General features: G+C 42.0%; 1 protein-coding gene across 1 annotated transcript in view; it reads right to left on the bottom strand.

Moving 5' to 3' along the window:
* DNAI1 (dynein axonemal intermediate chain 1) overlaps nt 1-18,595 on the bottom strand; it is a 140,681-nt gene that overhangs the window by 72,975 nt on the left and 49,111 nt on the right. The window contains exon 13 of the mRNA XM_066180940.1: nt 2,040-2,287. Within this exon, the coding sequence (XP_066037037.1) occupies nt 2,040-2,287 (248 nt within the window). The remainder of the gene's footprint in view (nt 1-2,039; nt 2,288-18,595) is intronic.

Genomic DNA, 18,595 nt, shown 5'->3' with positions numbered 1-18,595 from the left:
TAATGCTGAATGAGGAATAACAATCCAATGTCTCAACCTAACTGATAGTCCATGCTGCTTTTCATCACATCAAATGGAGTGGAAATGTTTTCTAAACCTTTTGGCTGATACTGACAAATGCTTACATTTCAGATCTTTCCAACAGAGGTACAAGATCTTCCCACTGCTGTAGAATCACCTAACCATAAACTTTGCTTGCTAGTTTTGTAGCAAGTTAAAAATTCTGAAGTTTAGTAAAAATATTGGTACTTTAATCATAGACTCACAGAATGGTTTGGATTGGAAAGCTGGAACAAGACCATCTTGTTCCAAACTCCTTGTCATGGACAGGGACACCTTCCACTAGACCAGATTGCTCAGAAAAAATTTCTTATTGCCAAAGAAAACTAACAATTATGAGTAACATTGTTAGAAAACTAACAATTCTCAGTACTCAACCTGTGGAAATAAAGAAGCAGGAACTTCTTTACACAACTATACAAAACTATCCATGGAGTAGTTTTTTTTCATTTTCAGAGCTATCTTCCTAGAGCACCTAATGATTTTTTTCACTTCTGAGCCCCACTGCTGCCAAGAGGTACACATAAACCTACCCCTAAAAACCCCCACAGAATGCCTCCACCACTTTATGTCCCTGCCCCTGGTCTGCAGGGAACAGGCTGCTAATAACATGCCTTCAGCATACAGTCCTTTCCAATATGATCTGGGTTACAAGGGATCTGGGATTCTTGTGCCTCTAATGTGCAGTAACAGCTGTGACTTCCCATAGCATGCTGCAGCAAGATCATGAAAACCTTCACGCAGGACCTTACTATTTGGCTAGGCTTTTTTACTGGAAGGCTAAATGGCTATAGGAAAAGCTCAGAAGTTTTTTTTTGTCTCTCTGTGTGTGTGTGGGCTACTCTGTTAACCTGTTAGAAGAGCTATAAATATCTGCTAGAGGAGAAGCGTTGGGCAGACAGGCAGGAAATATAAAATTCATGTCTCCTCTGAAATGTTACATTTGCACAAACTCTCTGTTTATAGCAAGCAGAGATCTTGCTCTTGGCATATGCCACATTCATCTGTAGTCCCATCAGCTTCCCTTGATTTCCTGGACTTTTACTGGAAGATGCAATAACAAAGAGCCATGGCTGGGGGACAATCCATGCAAAGCATGTGCCAAAGTTCAAGGAACACTGGCGTGTGACTGTATCAGCCAGCCTAAGTCGGATGACAGCCAGAGTCATCGCAACAACACCTTTAGCCCAGGCTAGCAAACCAAACACACCCCCCTGCATCTCAACAGGCTCATACAGACCATGTTGAAATATGTGCTGCCACACTTTTACTGCTAAGAACAAGATCAAAAGCACATATACCTTCCAGAGCTTCAATCTGAGCTCAGAGTACACTGCAGACACAGCTAGTTAGCTGGATGTAGCAACATATTTATCCTCACCCTCCAAAGTACCATCCATCTGGTGGCTCAGTTACATACGTCAGAGTGGCAGTAGTTTAAGAACATTACCTGCACATCACAGTTCTGAAATCACTAGAGTACTTAAAGGTCAACTAAAAGTCAACTAAAAGGTAGTATGTCTTGGATCCTGCCAGCAGACAGTTCCACAGGCAGCTGCCTCTGGACTTACTGTGCCAAACAGAGCTCTCTTTTAGGCTGATATACTTGTTTTACTTGTTTCTATACACTGCTCATCACTTGCTGTCCTGTGATTTTCTGTTTGGAACACAAATAGTGTTGCATGCTGGTACATAGAGAGGATACCAGTTCTTCTCCAAAAATAAGTCAATCATAATAATGAAAACTAAGGAGAAATAATTGTTTACAGCAAACTTTTGCTCATGTGTTTAGTATCTGCTGAGGACCAAGGATTCATGCAGTTGCTTTGCCTTTATGCATATTTAAAAATTAGCTTGAAATACAACTTAATCAATTGCATGTTCTAAAACAGCACCTTTCCCCATGTACGACTTTTCCTGTTGTGCCCAAGCTCTGTGCAATTCAAAGCCCAGTCACAGGAAAGGAAAAGCACCCTTACCTGCCACACTGGCTCTGTGTGCTTTCCTGACTTGGCACTACTCTTGTAGCTGGGCTGGGAGCTTGCCTTCTTCAGATTATAGATCGCCACGTTGCCATCATAGAAGCCCACTGCCAGGAGGTTGGGGTGGTCACTGTGGAAGTCCAGGCACATGATGCCACTCTCACTGCTGAAGGAGTACTCTGGGAAGGAGGGGTTCTTCAGGGTGTAGAGCAGGAGCATGCCCTGGCCCTGCTTCATGAAGTCATCTAAACAAGAAGATGTCAGATCAGTTTCCAGGATCCTCAGCTACTGAAACAAAGAAACAGACAGCTCCCACCTATGCCTGAAACCTACCTGAATGCAAAGTTACCAGTCTCAAGACCAAATGGTCATATTGGTGTGCCTACATCCTTTCCACCATTGATATGCCACCCCCAGGACATAGGCACAATGTACTTATGCAGCAAAACTACAGTTTTGTTGTGCTTTTTTCCAAGGAGAAAGAGCTGGGAAGCTTTGGAGGAGAAGAAAGAAAGAAAGAAAGAAAGAAAGAAAGAAAGAAAGGAAGGAAGGAAGGAAGGAAGGAAGGAAGGAAGGAAGGAAGGAAGGAAGGAAGGAAGGAAGGAAGGAAGGAAGGAAGGAAGGAAGGAAGGAAGGAAGGAAGGAAGGAAGGAAGGAAGGAAGGAAGGAAGGAAGGAAGGAAGGAAGGAAGGAAGGAAGGAAGGAAGGAAGGAAGGAAGGAAGGAAGGAAGGAAGGAAGGAAGGAAGGAAGGAAGGAAGGAAGGAAGGAAGGAAGGAAGGAAGGAAGGAAGGAAGGAAGGAAGGAAGGAAGGAAGGAAGGAAGGAAGGAAGGAAGAAGAAAGAAAGAAAGAAAGAAAGAAAGAAAGAAAGAAAGAAAGAAAGAAAGAAAGAAAGAAAGAAAGAAAGAAAGAAAGCATTATATCAATTGCCATTAGTCATAACTGGACAGGGTAAAAGTTGCTATAGCTTTATTTTCTATTTATGTCCAACATCTCCCTGCTTTGCACAGAAGCTTTTTTTTTTTCTTTTTTTTTTCTTTTTTTGCCAAGACTTTCCAATCTTTTTTCTATTTACATTCACCTTTTCTTTGTGCTGCCTGAAATTAGCTCTCCTTTTTCTCAGTAGGACCATCATTCTTTTGTGTTTTTTCTTATCATGCCCTGTCTCTGCAATTCTTAGGGTATTTCAATCATGTAAAAAAACAATTTCCTAATTCTATGAAAGGGAAAGAAAAGCTGTTGATGTAGATAAGCTCTCCAGAAACAAAGAAGGAACTTTGCTAATCTGTGAAAACAATGCTGCCTCTGAGAGCATCCTAGCCACCCAATGCTTTTTATTACTGCAAATGCCCTCAGGCACACAGTATATGGGAAATAAAATTACTGCTTTCTGTGCTTCAAGTAGCCACTACACATTCTGTTTCCAGAACAGCACTCTCCTTTTAAAGGTGTTTCCCACCTGGCTTAACATTTTGTCGAACCTTCAGGATCAGGTCTTCGTAAATGTGTACTCCAGTGACAACACTAACTTTAGAGAACTCTCATTAGCAGTAAATTGATTCCAAGTCAGCATGCAGGTACAGACATTGTGTACTCCATGTTTAACAGGGCCACATAAAAGCATTCAAAAAACCAGTAAAGAAACACACATTAACAAAACTATTATAGCTGCTTTGTACTAGATTATAAAAATAGAACATTTTCACAGGTCTCTCTGTACTGGAGACAGATGAGGAAAATAGCTTATTTATTTTGCAGGTGAGATTCCAAAACTGATGTTACTTTAAACATATCTGACCCCAAATAATATTTCTAACTTTTTTTTTTAAAAGGAAGGGGAACATTATTCTTAGAATTCTTTCTGAAAAGGAAGTGAACTCATTTTCTCCACCAGAGATTTCCCAGTTCTTTTAATTCACAGAATTGCCTTTGTTCTTAGCCAAGTAATGTCATTAAACTGATAATTAGTTGAGGTCCATGCAAGATAAGGATGAATCTGTGCTCTTCTCAGAAGCAAAAACACTTGGAAAGGCTGTGGAAATGACCACCAGGAGTGACTCAGAGCAGAATTAAGTCAAATTGGTTGGATAGCTTTTGAATTCAACCTATTTCATGCTCTTTTTTATCTTGGAGTGGGCTGACCAGCCAGGCGTATTCCCAAAAGGTCTGTAGTGTACATTTCTATCTGTTAGCGCTGTGCTGAGGAGCCTCAAGAGATCTGCCCCCATGTTCCTAGTACAAACAGCAGAGGAGACACCTCTACAGGGGGTGATTCAGCCAGAGATCTAAGTGGGGTTTTGGAGGTGGTTCTCTTCCAGTGATCTGACAGGAACAAAGTTCACCCACATTCCTCGGTGAGAGGTGATAGAGTGGGCCTTCATCAGGTGAAATCACTCAGCAGCTTCAGCGAGTCAACCTCAGAGTTAGTCTGGCAGGAGAAAAGCAAAGCCTTAGGAAGAAATTCTGGCAGAGTGAAATGCAGGGTTTGGTTTGCAGATTATGACACCCAGATGCAGGACTGTGTATGGCTGGCCGTGCACGCAGAGTCCAAGCTCCTGCTACTATCACTACAAGCAGCACCTTAAAGGGGAGTGTCTTGGTTTAGGAAGACAGGTATCTGCTAGGTAAAATTACAATCAGAGGCTCTTTGGCAAAGATTTGGGAAATAGGAATAGCAGTTCTTTACTAGTATGTAATACAAAGCAAACAAACACAAAAAAAAACTCCCCCCCCCACCAAACAACTACAGCATTAATGACAAACGACAACAGTACCAAGAACCTTGAGGGCTTTGTTTCACAAAACTCAGGGCAGTTTGGTTTCGGTGTCCCTGCAGGATCCTCAGAGCACCAAGCTGGAACAGTGGAAAAGTCCCGGGCTGGTAGCTGGGATGGCAGGGTGTCCCGGCAGGCAGGGGCAGGATGTCCCGGCAGCGCAGGGGGGTGCAGGGTCACGCTGCAGCAAGAGGAGCAGCGCCGAAGAAGCTCGAAGGCGAGGCAGAAAGCGCCCAGCTTCTGCTCGGCGTGCTCTGCGGCGGCTGAGATCCTCGAGGAGCGGCAGACACGCGTCTCCCGAACGCCGGAAGCAGAAAAGCACGCAGCTGCCTCAAGCTGTGTCTTTTACCTGCGTTATCTCCCCCTTCCACCTTTTGTCCATCTCTTTGTTTCAGCCAAGCACTCTCAAGTATCCAACACCCGGTCCCCTTGGCAACCCGTGGGGAAAAAATTCCCCAGAGAAAGAAAGAACAAACCCAACCCCCAACAGGGAGTTTACTGTGAGTGCTGATTTACTCTCTAGGTCCACTGGCAGCAGCCACTACAGAATGTTAAACCCACCCTAATCTAAGAGCTGAATCCTACTCATATTGTGTCCTTTATTTTATCAAATGTCAGGAATGTGGGTTAAATCAGAGATGTGTGAATACCACACGTAAGGCTGAATAATATGATTGATAAAGTACAGCCTATTCTTGATGAAAGGTAATATGATGAGAATTACCCACAATTAACACAGGAGCAGGACACATAAACCCCAGTAAAACACTAACCTGTTGAGCATAGACATATAAACCCATTTTAATGTAGGGTGAATTCTCATCCAGAGTACTAACCTGTAACATACCAACATATTCTTTAATGAATAATTTTTTTAAAAGAGCTTATTTCATTAGTGATATTCAGTGCTCCAGAATGGCAAGCACAGCACACACCCACAGCAGCACATCTGTGCTATAGCCATGAAGAGCAGCTTTTTCAAAAGATTTTTGGTTTTCAATAAAAACAAGCAGAATACTGCACTTTGCCCTAAAACATTGGACAGACAGGTTCTCATCTAAACAAGGAGATGTCAGATGGTTCAGGATGCAGGGTGAATCAATCCTAGAAGATCACAGAGCACAACCAAGTAAAAGGTGCAGACCCAGGATCTGACAATGGTGAACCACTGTTAGAAGTGAAAGCAGAGACTTCAGACCTGAGACAGCTGCTCTGCACCTCATGGATACACCAGTATGGACTGGAAGAATAGAGAATATCTTCCCCATGTTGACCTATGAAGTGCAAACTGGTGGGGGTTTTTTTCTGAGATAAAAGCACTGGAGATATTAGAAATATTGGACAGTCTTTCTGTTAATCACTGCCAGCAGGACTTGTTCATTACAGGAAGACACAAGGCAGCACAGCAAGAAGAAGAGAGTGAACAGACTTTTGTTGTCATGAGGATCCCTCAGTGTTCACCTGAGCAGAGGCTAAATTTTAGACCCTGACATGTAACAAGTGTATGTAGGAAGAAAAGTTTTGCTAAGGAAAGATGCAGATGGCATGATTACTGGTCTCAACATGGAGAACTGAGCCTGTAAGCATCACATGCAAACACAAATAGGTTTCAAACCAACTATGACCACTGTCTAAAATATTCCTCTGCATATGCCTTTACAGGTGGACAGATTCACCCCAAATCCTGTTCAGAAAAATACTGTAGTGGTAGAAAAGAACCCCAGAATATCACTGTGATATTACCAAATAGTTTATGCAAAGTAATAATCTGAAAAGCATCTGAATCTTTTGTTCTGATGCTTACTAAGTGCCTGCTTTAACAGATTTTTAATCTATGTTACTCCTTAGCTGATTTTAAAAGTGTCAGCAAATGTCCAATATCAGATCAAAGTCTTTTGTTTGCTGGACAGCTTTTAAAAAAATTTATTTGTGTCTCTCTCTCTTTACTCATGAAAAAAGCCATGAGACATACATAGTTTTCTTCCATTTCCTCCAAAATGCTTAGTGGCTGAACCACTATGCTCAAAGTAACAGCATCTTCAAGGTAGAAAGCACAATGCTTAGGGTAAATCCTGCAGCCACATAATAAATCTCAGGATGGGGACCCTCCATGGACATGAGTGAAAGTCAGTATTTTAACTAAACAAGGAGCCAGTGTTACAGCTTCTAGTGTGATAAGCTGGCAAATTACTTTCTCTTTGGAGGATTTAAAACCCAAAACACTGCAGCCTTGTATCTTAGATTCTGTGATCCTGTGATTGCTTTCTAAAATTCAAGTTCGCATGCAGTCTCACAGGTATGGCTTGGACCAAGATATCACCACCCTAAAAAAAATTACTGGTGACTAAAATCTGTCCTGTGTCCTCTAAGAGCCCATCTGGGAGAAAAACAAACAAACAAACAAACAAACAAACAAACAAACCCCAAAAAACCCAAACAAACAACAACAACAAAACGGGGGCAAAAGGAAGTACATTTGTGAACAGCTGATTTTTTCTGAGCATCACAGCTACACAAGCACTTCTACTCTCCCGGATACATTCATGCTTCGATGAGCTGGCTGGCTGGGGCTCTATTCTTTAGGACTGTTTTTTTAAGAAGCCAAGGGAAAGGGCTGGCTGTGCTCTACACTTGGTGAGGCAATCTCCTCTGGGGAAGAGACATCAGTTTCACAGAAAAAATTGTTGGTATCCAAAGATATATCTCAGCTATTATTTGTCTTTCCAATATTTAAAATGTAGAAGACAAAAAAAAAAAAAAAAAAAAACACAAAAAAACCCCAAACAAACAAAAACAAACCAAAAAAACCAAACCAAAAAACCCCAAAACTAACCAGCAAATTAGAAATCTTCAAAGCCCTGAGCACAATCTAAGAATATTCCTGTGCTTCCATCTGCATGGCATAGACACGATGACTGAGAAAGTCACAAATTAGCAAATTTTCACAACATTTTTTTTTTTATCAGTGAGCAAACTCTGTGCAGCAGGGCACAGAGCACAGGCTAATCTAACCCACTGTGAAACAAGTTGAATGACCCTGCACTGCTCTAGAAAGACTCTCTCCTGGCTTATTTTAAAAAGCTGTGCCAATTCCACACTTTGCTGCAGTCGCAGAATTGGTGCTGTAAGAAAGGAAACAGCTGGCACTTTGAGCTTAACTGTATGCAAGTAGTTCCAAAAAATCGGGAAAGAACAGATCTTTCCAAGAGCTCAGAGAGTTTGGGCATGTACTGAATGTGTTTTCAAAGCTCTTCAGGAATAACAACAATATCTCAAAGTTTTACAGCTCTTGAGAGTGCTTTAAGCTTCTATATGCAGCATTCCGTTTTACAGAATGAGAAGGGGCAGCAGCGGAGACTGCCAAAGACACTACAGCAAGCTAGAACAAGGGACAGAGCTGGGGCTTCAGAGGGCTCTGATCAAGCGGACCGCATTCCGGGATCCCTGAGAAATCTAAACTAAGATCATTGGTGCTCATTCTGTTCCTATTCCCTTAAATGCCCAGAGTACTCAAGTACACCATGCTTGTGTACAAGAATGCTGTGTTGATATATCCCACATCACTATAGATCAGGCTGTGAACCATATTGTGGGCAATGAAAATATGAATATTGGACTTCCAAAAGAGTCCTTTCCCAGAAATGTTTTGAGAACTCATTACTTCATGACTCAAGGCCAGAAATCTTGGCCTTCTCTTTTTCAAAGATCCAAAAACATTACTGGCATATCCTGTTTTGAGCCTGATAACTTGGTTTTGGCAAGTATATGCATACTTATGAAGATCTCAAAAAACAGAGAAGCCACTGTTTCATTTTGCAGTTTGTTTCAATGTTTAATCGTTTTGAGTGATTAAAAAGCTGTACCTAATTCCTTACTTGACTTACTTGGCTTGCCATTGCTAATTCTTACTATGCCTACCTTGACTGGATAAAGGACTTCTTTCATATCTGGTGTTTCTCTTCGTTGAGATACTTTAAAAACTGAGCACTAGTCACATTTCAGCATACTTTTGATAACCATCACAGTCTGAACTCAAAAAAATCCCATTTATTTTCACCAGCACTGCACAGAGAGGGCTGCTTAGCAAAAAGCCAGGAATCAACATTAACTTTGCCACATCCAGTGAAAGGCACTGCCTCCACAGCCGCAAAGAGAAAGCCACTTCTCAGCAGACATGGAGAAGAGTAGAATATTAAGAAACTTTCCAGAGATAAGTGGAGGATATCACATGGCTAGGATTTGTGCATGGGCCAGACATAATTCATTTCAAGTCCAAATTTTAACTGGATGTTGTTCTGTCTCCACATTTGGGGCATGCTCTCCAACTCTTGAATCAACTTGGGGCTCTTTCTGAAAGACCTACAGTTTTTCCGCATGCTTTGAAAAATGTTGGCTCTAGAACCAAACACAATATTCCAGTATTAGTCTCACTAATATTTGATAGTATCTCTACTAATATTCAGGATTCCCTGTTTGCACACCAGAATCATGTTCAGCCCTCTTGCCAAGATACCACAGTGGGGACTCAAATTTCTTACTTGTAGACAAAAGTGGTGTTTTCTTCCTTTTTTTTTTTTTTTTTTAAAGAGTTGCTGGCTTCCAAAATACAACACTCTTTTTTGTCTAGAGAGGTATAATACTATATTTGACTCCACTAAAATGCATTTGCTTTGAACAATTCTGGTTTACCACAACATTAATCACTCTGTACAACAGCTCTGTAGCTCTGTTCCCAGCATGATTTACAACTTCACCTGCCTTTTCATCAGTCACACATTTCAGCTTCTGTGAGTTTATATTCCCATCCACAGGACCAATGAAAACAATCCCTAGAACCAGGGCTACTACAGCATCCTCTCCGAGACACTGTCTCAAATGATAATTTCACTGGCATTTATTTTCTGACATTCGTCAGTGGAAGCTGAACACCCCTGTTGAGACTACCTGCACTGGCCTGAACTCTGTGAGCACAACCATTTCCTATCACAAGGAAATAAGTACCCTCCAATTAGCAGTGTTGGTACTGCAAGATCTGCAAATGCTGAGCAAGTCCACCAGTGCAGAGGAGGCAAATGATAGATCATTTTGGCTTTTGCTGATTTAGATGCTTGAATGTCAAATTTAACATTCTGCTTGACACCTTTCACCAGCTGCTTGACTAATCCCTGTTATTCCTGATCCAGTTAACATTTTTAGTTGGGGCTCTTAGGAACTTGCAGTTTGGATAAGAGAGGTACAAAACCAGAATTTCAAAGTCTTCTGGATATTTTAGAGAAGACAAAATTGACAGATGACAAAGCAAGTTGTAATTTATACATGTCCTGAGGCCTTGTCACAATCCTAATATGTGCTGTGGGCCCTGCACATGTCAGAGGCAAGACACACCTCAGAAGCAGAGATGGATAGATAGAGATAACCTTCCTTACTCTAAAATACAGTCTGGCAGAGTAATACAAAAGAAACCACAGTCAAACAGGCCAACAGAAATGAGTGTTTAGGAACCACTGGAAGCATGCACTGTTTATCAGGGCCTGTGAGAGCAGAGGCTCAAAGGCAAACAAAAACAGGGGGGAAGGGGACGAAAAGATGTAGCACTGTCCTGAAAAGAGCAGGAAGATCTGTCTTTCATCTCAGCTTGTCCCTGAGAGTGAGGTGAGCAGGTGAGCAGTGCAAAAAGAGAAGGAATATGCGACTTGGCTGAGTTTGCAATGCTTTATAGGAAACCAGGAGTTTCTCATTCTGATCAACAGACTTTTTCATCATGGGTCCTCCCCACACTATAATTCTACCTTAAATTTCCTTCTTTAAATAAGATGCTCATTAGGGCCTGATTTTACAATGTAAATAATAATGTGCAGCCACCTGTATGTTATGAAAGCCAACATCAGGTTGAGGGAGGGGATCCTGCACCTCTGCTCTGCGGTCATGACATCTCACCTGGACTGCTGCATCTAGCTCTGGTGTCTTCAGCGCATCAGACCTCAACCTGTTGGAGTGAGCCCAGAGGAGGCCACCAAGATGATTAGAAGGATGGAGCACCTCTCCTATGAGGAAAAGCTGAGACAGCTCTTGTCTTTTCAGATCACTCTGGAACTGGGAAGCTGGACAGGTACTAATCCTCATTAAACACCAGGCAGCATTTGGCACAATCACCTGAATTTTTGCTCCTGGTTTTCTTGGTTTTGTTGTTTTAAGCTCCAATTTTGATAGTATTTCACTGTTTAACACTTGAAGCTTTTTCTTCTATTCCTGTTCTACGAAACTGGTATATTTCAGAACACTTGCAACCAACTAAATATTTAAGAGTGCCATCAAGTGGCCAAGTGAAGGGCTTCCAGATGGCACACAATGATTAGAAATCCTCATGATCATGCCACAAATGGACATCTACAAATATGCTGCCTCTGGATAATCACACCAGCCTGCAAACAAACCAGACTGCCAGCATTTTAGTAATCCTGACCGGAACAGCACTGAGGGGGATGTACACACTGCAGGAGATGCTTATGTATTCCATAATTAAGAGTCAGGAAAGTTAGTGTTTTACGGCAGTGCTGTGGTCTCTTGAAAGCAGACAGATGATGCCTGATGATATGGACATGTACAGCTCAGGCCATTGAGGAGACAATGAGGAATGATACAGCAGCTCTGAGAACAGTTTTGAAAACAGCTGGCAGAAGACCCAGATTTGATAGAGAAGCAAGGAAGAAGCAGAGTCATACGTATGGGCATGCAGTCAATTTTGCAATAGCATGCACCATGGAAATTAAGAATAGCCATTACAGATCCAACACCTGCCCCTAACCTGTTTGCAGCACTGGTTAACATCAAATGTTTAAGGAAGTGTATAAAAACAGGGCATAAAACCAGTAATATTTCTTCCTGCCTAGGCCTAGGACTGCCTAGGCCCCTAGCAATTTGTAATTAAGCATCTCCCAGGTCTGTAATGGACCTCTTCCCATTTTTCTGTGCAGGCAGCTACTGAACATTGAATTTGGACATTTTTTTTTCAGCATTCCTCTTTGTATAAGACTGGGATATAAACCAGATATTCACTTCTTTGACAGAAATTGTGGGGGGGTTTTCTTGGTTTTATTTTTAGTACATGAAATACTATATATCTTAAGCAGGTATATTAAGTGTATAATTTGGGGTTAGCATAAATGGATTTTAAGAGCTACTAAAAGTATATTTCAGAGAAAAAAACAGTTTAAAAAACAAGCAAACAAACAAATAAAAAACCACCAGAAATACCTAAATATTTGTTAGTCTCAAACAGAATCATAGAATGCCCTGAGTTGGAAAGGACCTTAGAGATCATCCTGTTCCAATTTCCCTGACACAGGCAGGAGCACCTTCCACTAGACCAGGTTGTTCCAAGCCCCATCCAGTCTGGCCTAGAACACTTCCAAGCATAGGGCATCCACAGCTTCTCTGGGCAACCTGTGCCAGTGCCTCTCCACCCTCACAGAATTTCTACCCAATATTTAATCTACACCTACTCTCTTTCAGTTTGAAACCATCCACTCTTGTCCTGTCATTACATGTTCATGTAAATAGTCCTTGTAGGCTCCCTTCAGATACTGGAATGCCACAAAAAACTCTGAAGCCCTCTCCTTTCTGGCTGAACAACCCCAATTATCTCAGCTTTTTCTCATATGAGCAATCTTCCATCCCTCTGATCACCTTGGTGGCCTTCTCTGGGCTCACTCCAGCAGGTCCCTGTCCTTCCCATCCTGGGACCCCCGAGCTGGATGCAGAGCTCCAGGTGGGTCTCACCAGAGCAGAGCAGAGCAGAGGGGCAGAATCCCCTCCCTCCCCTGCTGCCCACGGGGCTCTGGATGCAGCCCAGGACACGTTTGGCTCTCTGGGCTGTGAGTGCCATGGCCGGGGCATGTCCAGCCTCTCACCCACCAGCACCCTCAAGCCCTTCTGGGCAGGGCTGCTCTGGGTCTGTTCATGCCCAGCCTGTGCTGATACTGGGGGTTGTCCCTGCCCAGGTGCAGCACCTTGCACATGGCCTTGAACTTTATGATGTTCCCATGGACCCACTCCTCAAGCTTGTCCAGGTCCCTCTGGACGGCATCCCATTGTCCAGGTGTGTCAAAGCACCACTCAGCATGGTGGTGTCAAACTTGCTGAGAGTGCACTTGATCCCTCTGTCTGTGCCATTAATGAAGATATCCAAGAACACTGGTCCCAGTATGGATCTGTGAAGGACTCCACTTGTCACTGATGTCCACTGGGACTCTGAGACATTGACCACTATGCTCTGGATGTGATTATCCAAACAATGCCTCACCACCCAACAGCCCATCCATCAAATCCGTCCCCCTCCAATTTAGACAGAAAGATGTTGTGGGGGACCGTGTCAAAGGCTTTACAAAAGTCCAGATAAATGACATCTGTAACCCTTTCCTTGTCCACTCCTGCAGTCACGGCATCACAGAAAGCCTCTGACAGGTAGGACTTACCATTGGTGAAGCCATGCTGGTTGCCTCCATTCACCTCCATGTGCCTTAGAGTTTTAGGAGGAAACTAGATCCCATGATCTTCCCAAGCACAGAGGGGAGGCTGACAGGCCAGTAGTTCCTGGATTCCTTTTTTCTAACATTTCTCAAGATAGGTACAATGGCTTCCCTTTTCCAGTCACCTGGGACTTAATCTGACTGCCATGACTTTACAAATACCATGGAGCCTGGTTCGGCAACCACATCATCTCATTGGATCCCAAAGACTTCTGCACATTCAGGTTCCTCAGGTGATCAGGAGCCTGACCTTCTCTTACGGTGGGAGGGACTTTGCTCCTCCAGTCTCCATCCTGCTGTTCATCCACTTGGGAGGTGTAGGAAGAGAGGTTACTGTTGAAGACTGAGGCAGAAAAAGTTGCTGAGTACCTCAGCCTCTTCTCATTTGTTGTTACCAGTTTTCCATAATTTTTTTTTTTTGGGGGGGGGGGGGGGGCGTGGGGTGTTGCACCTCATTTGACCTTCCTTTTCTGGTTAATATATCTATAAAAGCTCCTTTGTGTCCCTAGCCAGGTTCAGTTTCAGCTTCACCTTAGCCTTCCCCACCCCCAAATTGCCTGAATAACATCAGTGTGCACTGTATACTGCCACAAAGCAATAGATTTCAATGCTTTGACCAAGTAACAAGGTCAGGGGGAAAAAGACAGTTGTAGCAAAAGGACAGAGGGTCTTTCAGAGTGAAAATTCCAAAGAACAACAAGCTGCTACTAGGGAACGGAACTGCTCCAAAAGTTTCACATAAAGCATCAAGTATCTGTGCAAAACATGAGGCAAAATTTTGAGTTACACTTAGATGTGACAGATAAAGGATCAAAAAGAAAGAAAAAAAAATCACCGAATCAGAGGATAGCTAAGGTTTGAAGGTACCTCTGGAGAACATCTAGTCCAGTTCTTCCTTCTTAAAGTGGTATCAGTCAGAGCACAGTGTCCAGGACTATGTTGTCAGATTTTAAAATCAGCCTCTCTAGAGTGTGGAAATACTGCTCTTCTGCTCAACCAACGCCACAGTAAATAAGTCCTATATTACATTTTAAGGGACTTTTATCTATCTCAGTTCACATCAACTGATTTTTGCCTTTCATCTGATACCACTGAGAAGAGCCCATCTCAGTTTTTGTCAGGTATTTCCTATGTGGATAAATACCACCAGGTATTTATCCACATAAGAAACTTCCACCTTTCTCTGGTGACAGCCAAATTTGTACACATGCAGCTCTGAGAAGCCAATCACTACCTAAACCAGATCTGGCTCTGGCCAACACATGGATCTGCTGTGGGAGTTAAAGGGGAATTTATGTCCCCATTACCTCCCATCCCCACCAGCCAGGCTACTGTTGGACAGTCAGTCTTCTGTCCAGCATCTCTTCAGCAGACAAAGAAGCCTGGGACTGCATAGCATCTAGAAAGCATGTTCTGCTCCATAAAATTCCTCTCCGGTTCAGTCAGAGACAAGGTGGGGATAAGTATCAGCATCTTGAGAATCTACTGTGCTGGCTTCTTTTTTGAGGAATCACCAAACAATACAAGAGCTGATACAACTGTCCCTCTATGAAGATCCCTTATATAATAGTGGAAACCACTTCATCACATGCCATTTGATGGGAGAAGTTGGAGAATGCCAGCAAATCCCAGGCAGCTTTCTCATATCTGGAGGAATCTGATAATAACTCAGGACTGAAAGACTTTGCAATAGCTCTTGGAGCAATACCTGTTGCTTTCTTTTATTGCAGGTGAGCCTTTTCCCAAGACCAGCCACTTACTAAATTTCATCAATGATTTAAATCCAATTTAAATAAATGTTGAAAAATTAAGGACGCACAGATTGTAGTCATACAAACACAATGAGCCTCAAGTTCTTCAGATAGCAAAGTTGTATTCTGCGTGTCTCATAGCCAGAAAAACAAAAGTGTAAGGATTAAACAACTCAAGTCTACCTACATAATTCACCACTTCGATCTCTCACTGATACAGTTAAGCATCCCTGAATACTTTTTTCCCTGACTTCTCCAGTTGACTTCATTTTACAATACCCTAAAAAATACTCAATTTTATGATTCTCACATATGCTACAGCAAAGTGATATCCAAGAGAGCACACCATGCAAAATAATTTTTTAAAAAATGACACACAAAAAATTAGTAGCTTTTCACGCTGTTCTGATATTAAAAGTTTCCCAAAAATGCAAATTTGATCTGCACTTACTTTTGGCCAGAATTTTCAAAGTATTCTTGATAGAATCTTAACCTGAAGTGGCCTATTGTATGAATCAATGAAGGTTAGCATCCAGTTATTTCTGGTTGTATTCTACAGTTTGGCAGCCTAGTAAGTATTACCAAGCATGAAGAGAAGAACAGAGAAAGTATGATTAAGTTTTCTAAGCAGAGACAAACAGAGGAAGATTTTACATCGTAGAAAATGTGGTTTTGCTTCACAGCAGCAAGAAGCCAAAGGTAAGCTAAAAAGAGTCTGAATATCTTTCAAGTTTCAACTAATGAAAACATTAGATAGATTTCCTTCAGGTTTTTACCAATGCATTCTGCTGAAAAATGATCCACACTCATCTCCAGGACAAAAGACAGAAAAGTCTTTGGAGAAAAAGTCTTTAATGGGGCCCTTTAAATTTTCTTTGTACCATTTTGCCCTAGGAATAATGACAAACCATCTAATTTCAGGAGCTTACAAAGTAACTTGCATGTTGCTAGGATTAATGATGGAATGTGTTCAATGCAGATTTGTAAATTCTAAGACTAAAGAAGATAGTTGTGATGAATAAATCCTTTATTTGTTCCTATGCTTAATCACTTCAACCATTAAAAATTCATTTCCCCCTTTCTGAGATCTCTGAATTCTAATTCCATTTGCTAGATTGTCCTAGATGAAAAAGTAAGATGAAAGAGTTCTTTTCTATAAGATATCTCCTTCCTTTCCCTTCAACTAATTAATGGACAGTAATCAAATCACTACTTAATCTTCTCCTTAACAAGACAAGTTGAATTGTTTAAAAATTCAGAGTTTTCAAACATAAGTCATAACATGGTTCATCTCTGAACCTTTTTCAATTTTAACATCCATTTTGAAGACTGAACTGCTGGATACAAAATTCCAGGGAAGATCTCACCAGCATCATACACAGAACTAGCACCTCTTTCCCCTGATACTCTCAAGTTCATGAATGCTAGGGCATTCCATGTCAGACCCCCTTACACATATTTCTGCAACAGCTTTTACAGGTTTAGCTGGAAGTTTTTTTTCTCAGAGTGTACACCAAGATAGAAAAATATTTTCAAGTCCAGTTTCATGACTGACACAAACCAAACTAACTATGGGCAGCTGCTAAAAATGCTGATCTCTCTTTTCCTCTGTCATTTTTGACTCCCTCCTCTGTGTTCTCATCACAATGGCCCTGTAATTGTTGACCTGGCTGAAAAAAAACCAATAATTTTAAATGACTTGGCCATCTTTGGGTACTGATAGTGACATTACATTTATGTAACACTCAATCTAAATAACTAGCAATTCCTAAAGTAAATCTATGGAGGACAAGGTCTTTAAAGCTGCCTGGTGACCCAGCTGTCCGATTGAATGCTAATCAGCAAAGACAGCTGAGTTGGAAAGCTTCCTGCTCTTTGCATGGGATGGTTGGGAAAAGGAGGGGTCCTCCAGAACAGAATCACAGTGTGATGGCACGAGTCTGGAGAAAAGGCAATGAGGGTTGAATAACCTATCTGAAAAAAATGCCTCTAGAGTCACATCCATTCTGTGGGAATTGCTGGGATAGAACCTGCTGTTTCTAGGACTGCTCCACAGGATGTGAGATGAATGCTGATCTGGGTATTTGCTGTTTTCTGTGAACCCCTTGGCATAGTTTTTTCATCATTAAGAAGTAAAGAAGCACGATGTGACCTCATCTGGAAAGACACAGACTCTCAAAGCAGAAAGGAGCCTCAGACATGACAGCAATGAAGACCACGTAAGTAACTAAAACAGGCAGGCATAGTTGCTGCCCACTCTGCAGTCCCAGGTCACTGTGAAGGAGCTGTCACATCCATTGGCTCTGAAGTCAGTCTAAACAACAAATAGATAACTGCAGCTTCTGGATGAAAGAGAAAGGCAACTGGAAATTATTCACTGCTGGGAGAAGTACAATACAGGTTACCCAACATGAAAGTATTTCTACCTTAACACTTCCTGCAAAGTATGTTTGATCTGGAGGAGGGCTGGAACTTCTCACTGGTTTCCTTGTATCTTGTAAGGGCTAGATGCCATAACTACAGCAGAAAAGGGTTCAAATTAACAGTAGAAAGCTGACCTCTGGTGTTGGGAACAGGGATACTGATAGAAGACAGCAAGGAAGCGAGGCTGCTGTGCTCCTGAGCACTGCCTCATAGTCTGTGTAGTTCTCCAATAAGATTCATTCACTAGCATTCCTTCAGACAAATGAATAAAACCAGCTGATGAATGAAAGCAACAGGCTACAGAGCTTGGCAGGAGTGTTGCTGTTTTCAGAGTATTTCTATGCTTTTATATCAGTTCCTCCTCCAGAAAGCTTCTAATCAACCAATGCTGTACAGCAGAAAATTAATGGTTTCCTTTAGGGAGCTGCCTCAAGATGCCAGAGAGTACAATGGGATTGTTTGTAAATATTTGATTAGAAAAACCTAGTAAAAATGGTATGAACTAATGCAAGAATTAAGCTGTGCCACTACCCAAAGGTGTATTTATAGTATAGAGGTGATGCCAGCCACCATTAACACGTGGTACAATACCAAACAAATCATGGGTGACTCTGCCCATACAATATCAGAATTCAGGCAGATCCAATCTTCAGACAGCTGATTGACAGCAGCTACCACAGTTTTCAGAGGATACACTGAGTACTTTCTTCTACTCCATCTCTGCAGAGCACACAAAAGGGAGAGTGCTGAAGCATCTTCATAGTCTTTATGTAAACCCTCAGCCCTAGCTTTTCCAGTCAAAACAGAGATAGTTCTCAGGGTCAGAAAGAACCCTCCTTCCCTGGTATTCAGTGTCCTTTGAAAATTCCCCCAAGGGGTAGCAAAATACTTGATGGTTCATTAGCCCACACATGCTCCTCTGTGGATGTTTTAATGCAACAGAACCCTACTTTGAAGAGGTGTTCCCTTCCAGGACTCTCTCTCCTAATAGAGGGACATCAGTAGGGCTGTGATGAGCTTCAAGCTGCTGTGCATGCACATTCACAGAAGGCATTAAAATAACCCTGCAGCACAGCC

The sequence above is a fragment of the Chamaea fasciata genome, unplaced genomic scaffold (genome assembly GCF_029207755.1).
Source record: "Chamaea fasciata isolate MVZ Bird 193981 ecotype frontalis unplaced genomic scaffold, bChaFas1.0.hap1 SCAF_4, whole genome shotgun sequence".
Taxonomy (NCBI): domain Eukaryota; kingdom Metazoa; phylum Chordata; class Aves; order Passeriformes; family Sylviidae; genus Chamaea; species Chamaea fasciata.
Note: the sequence above shows the minus strand (reverse complement) of the source record. Positions and strands in the feature narration are given on the sequence as shown.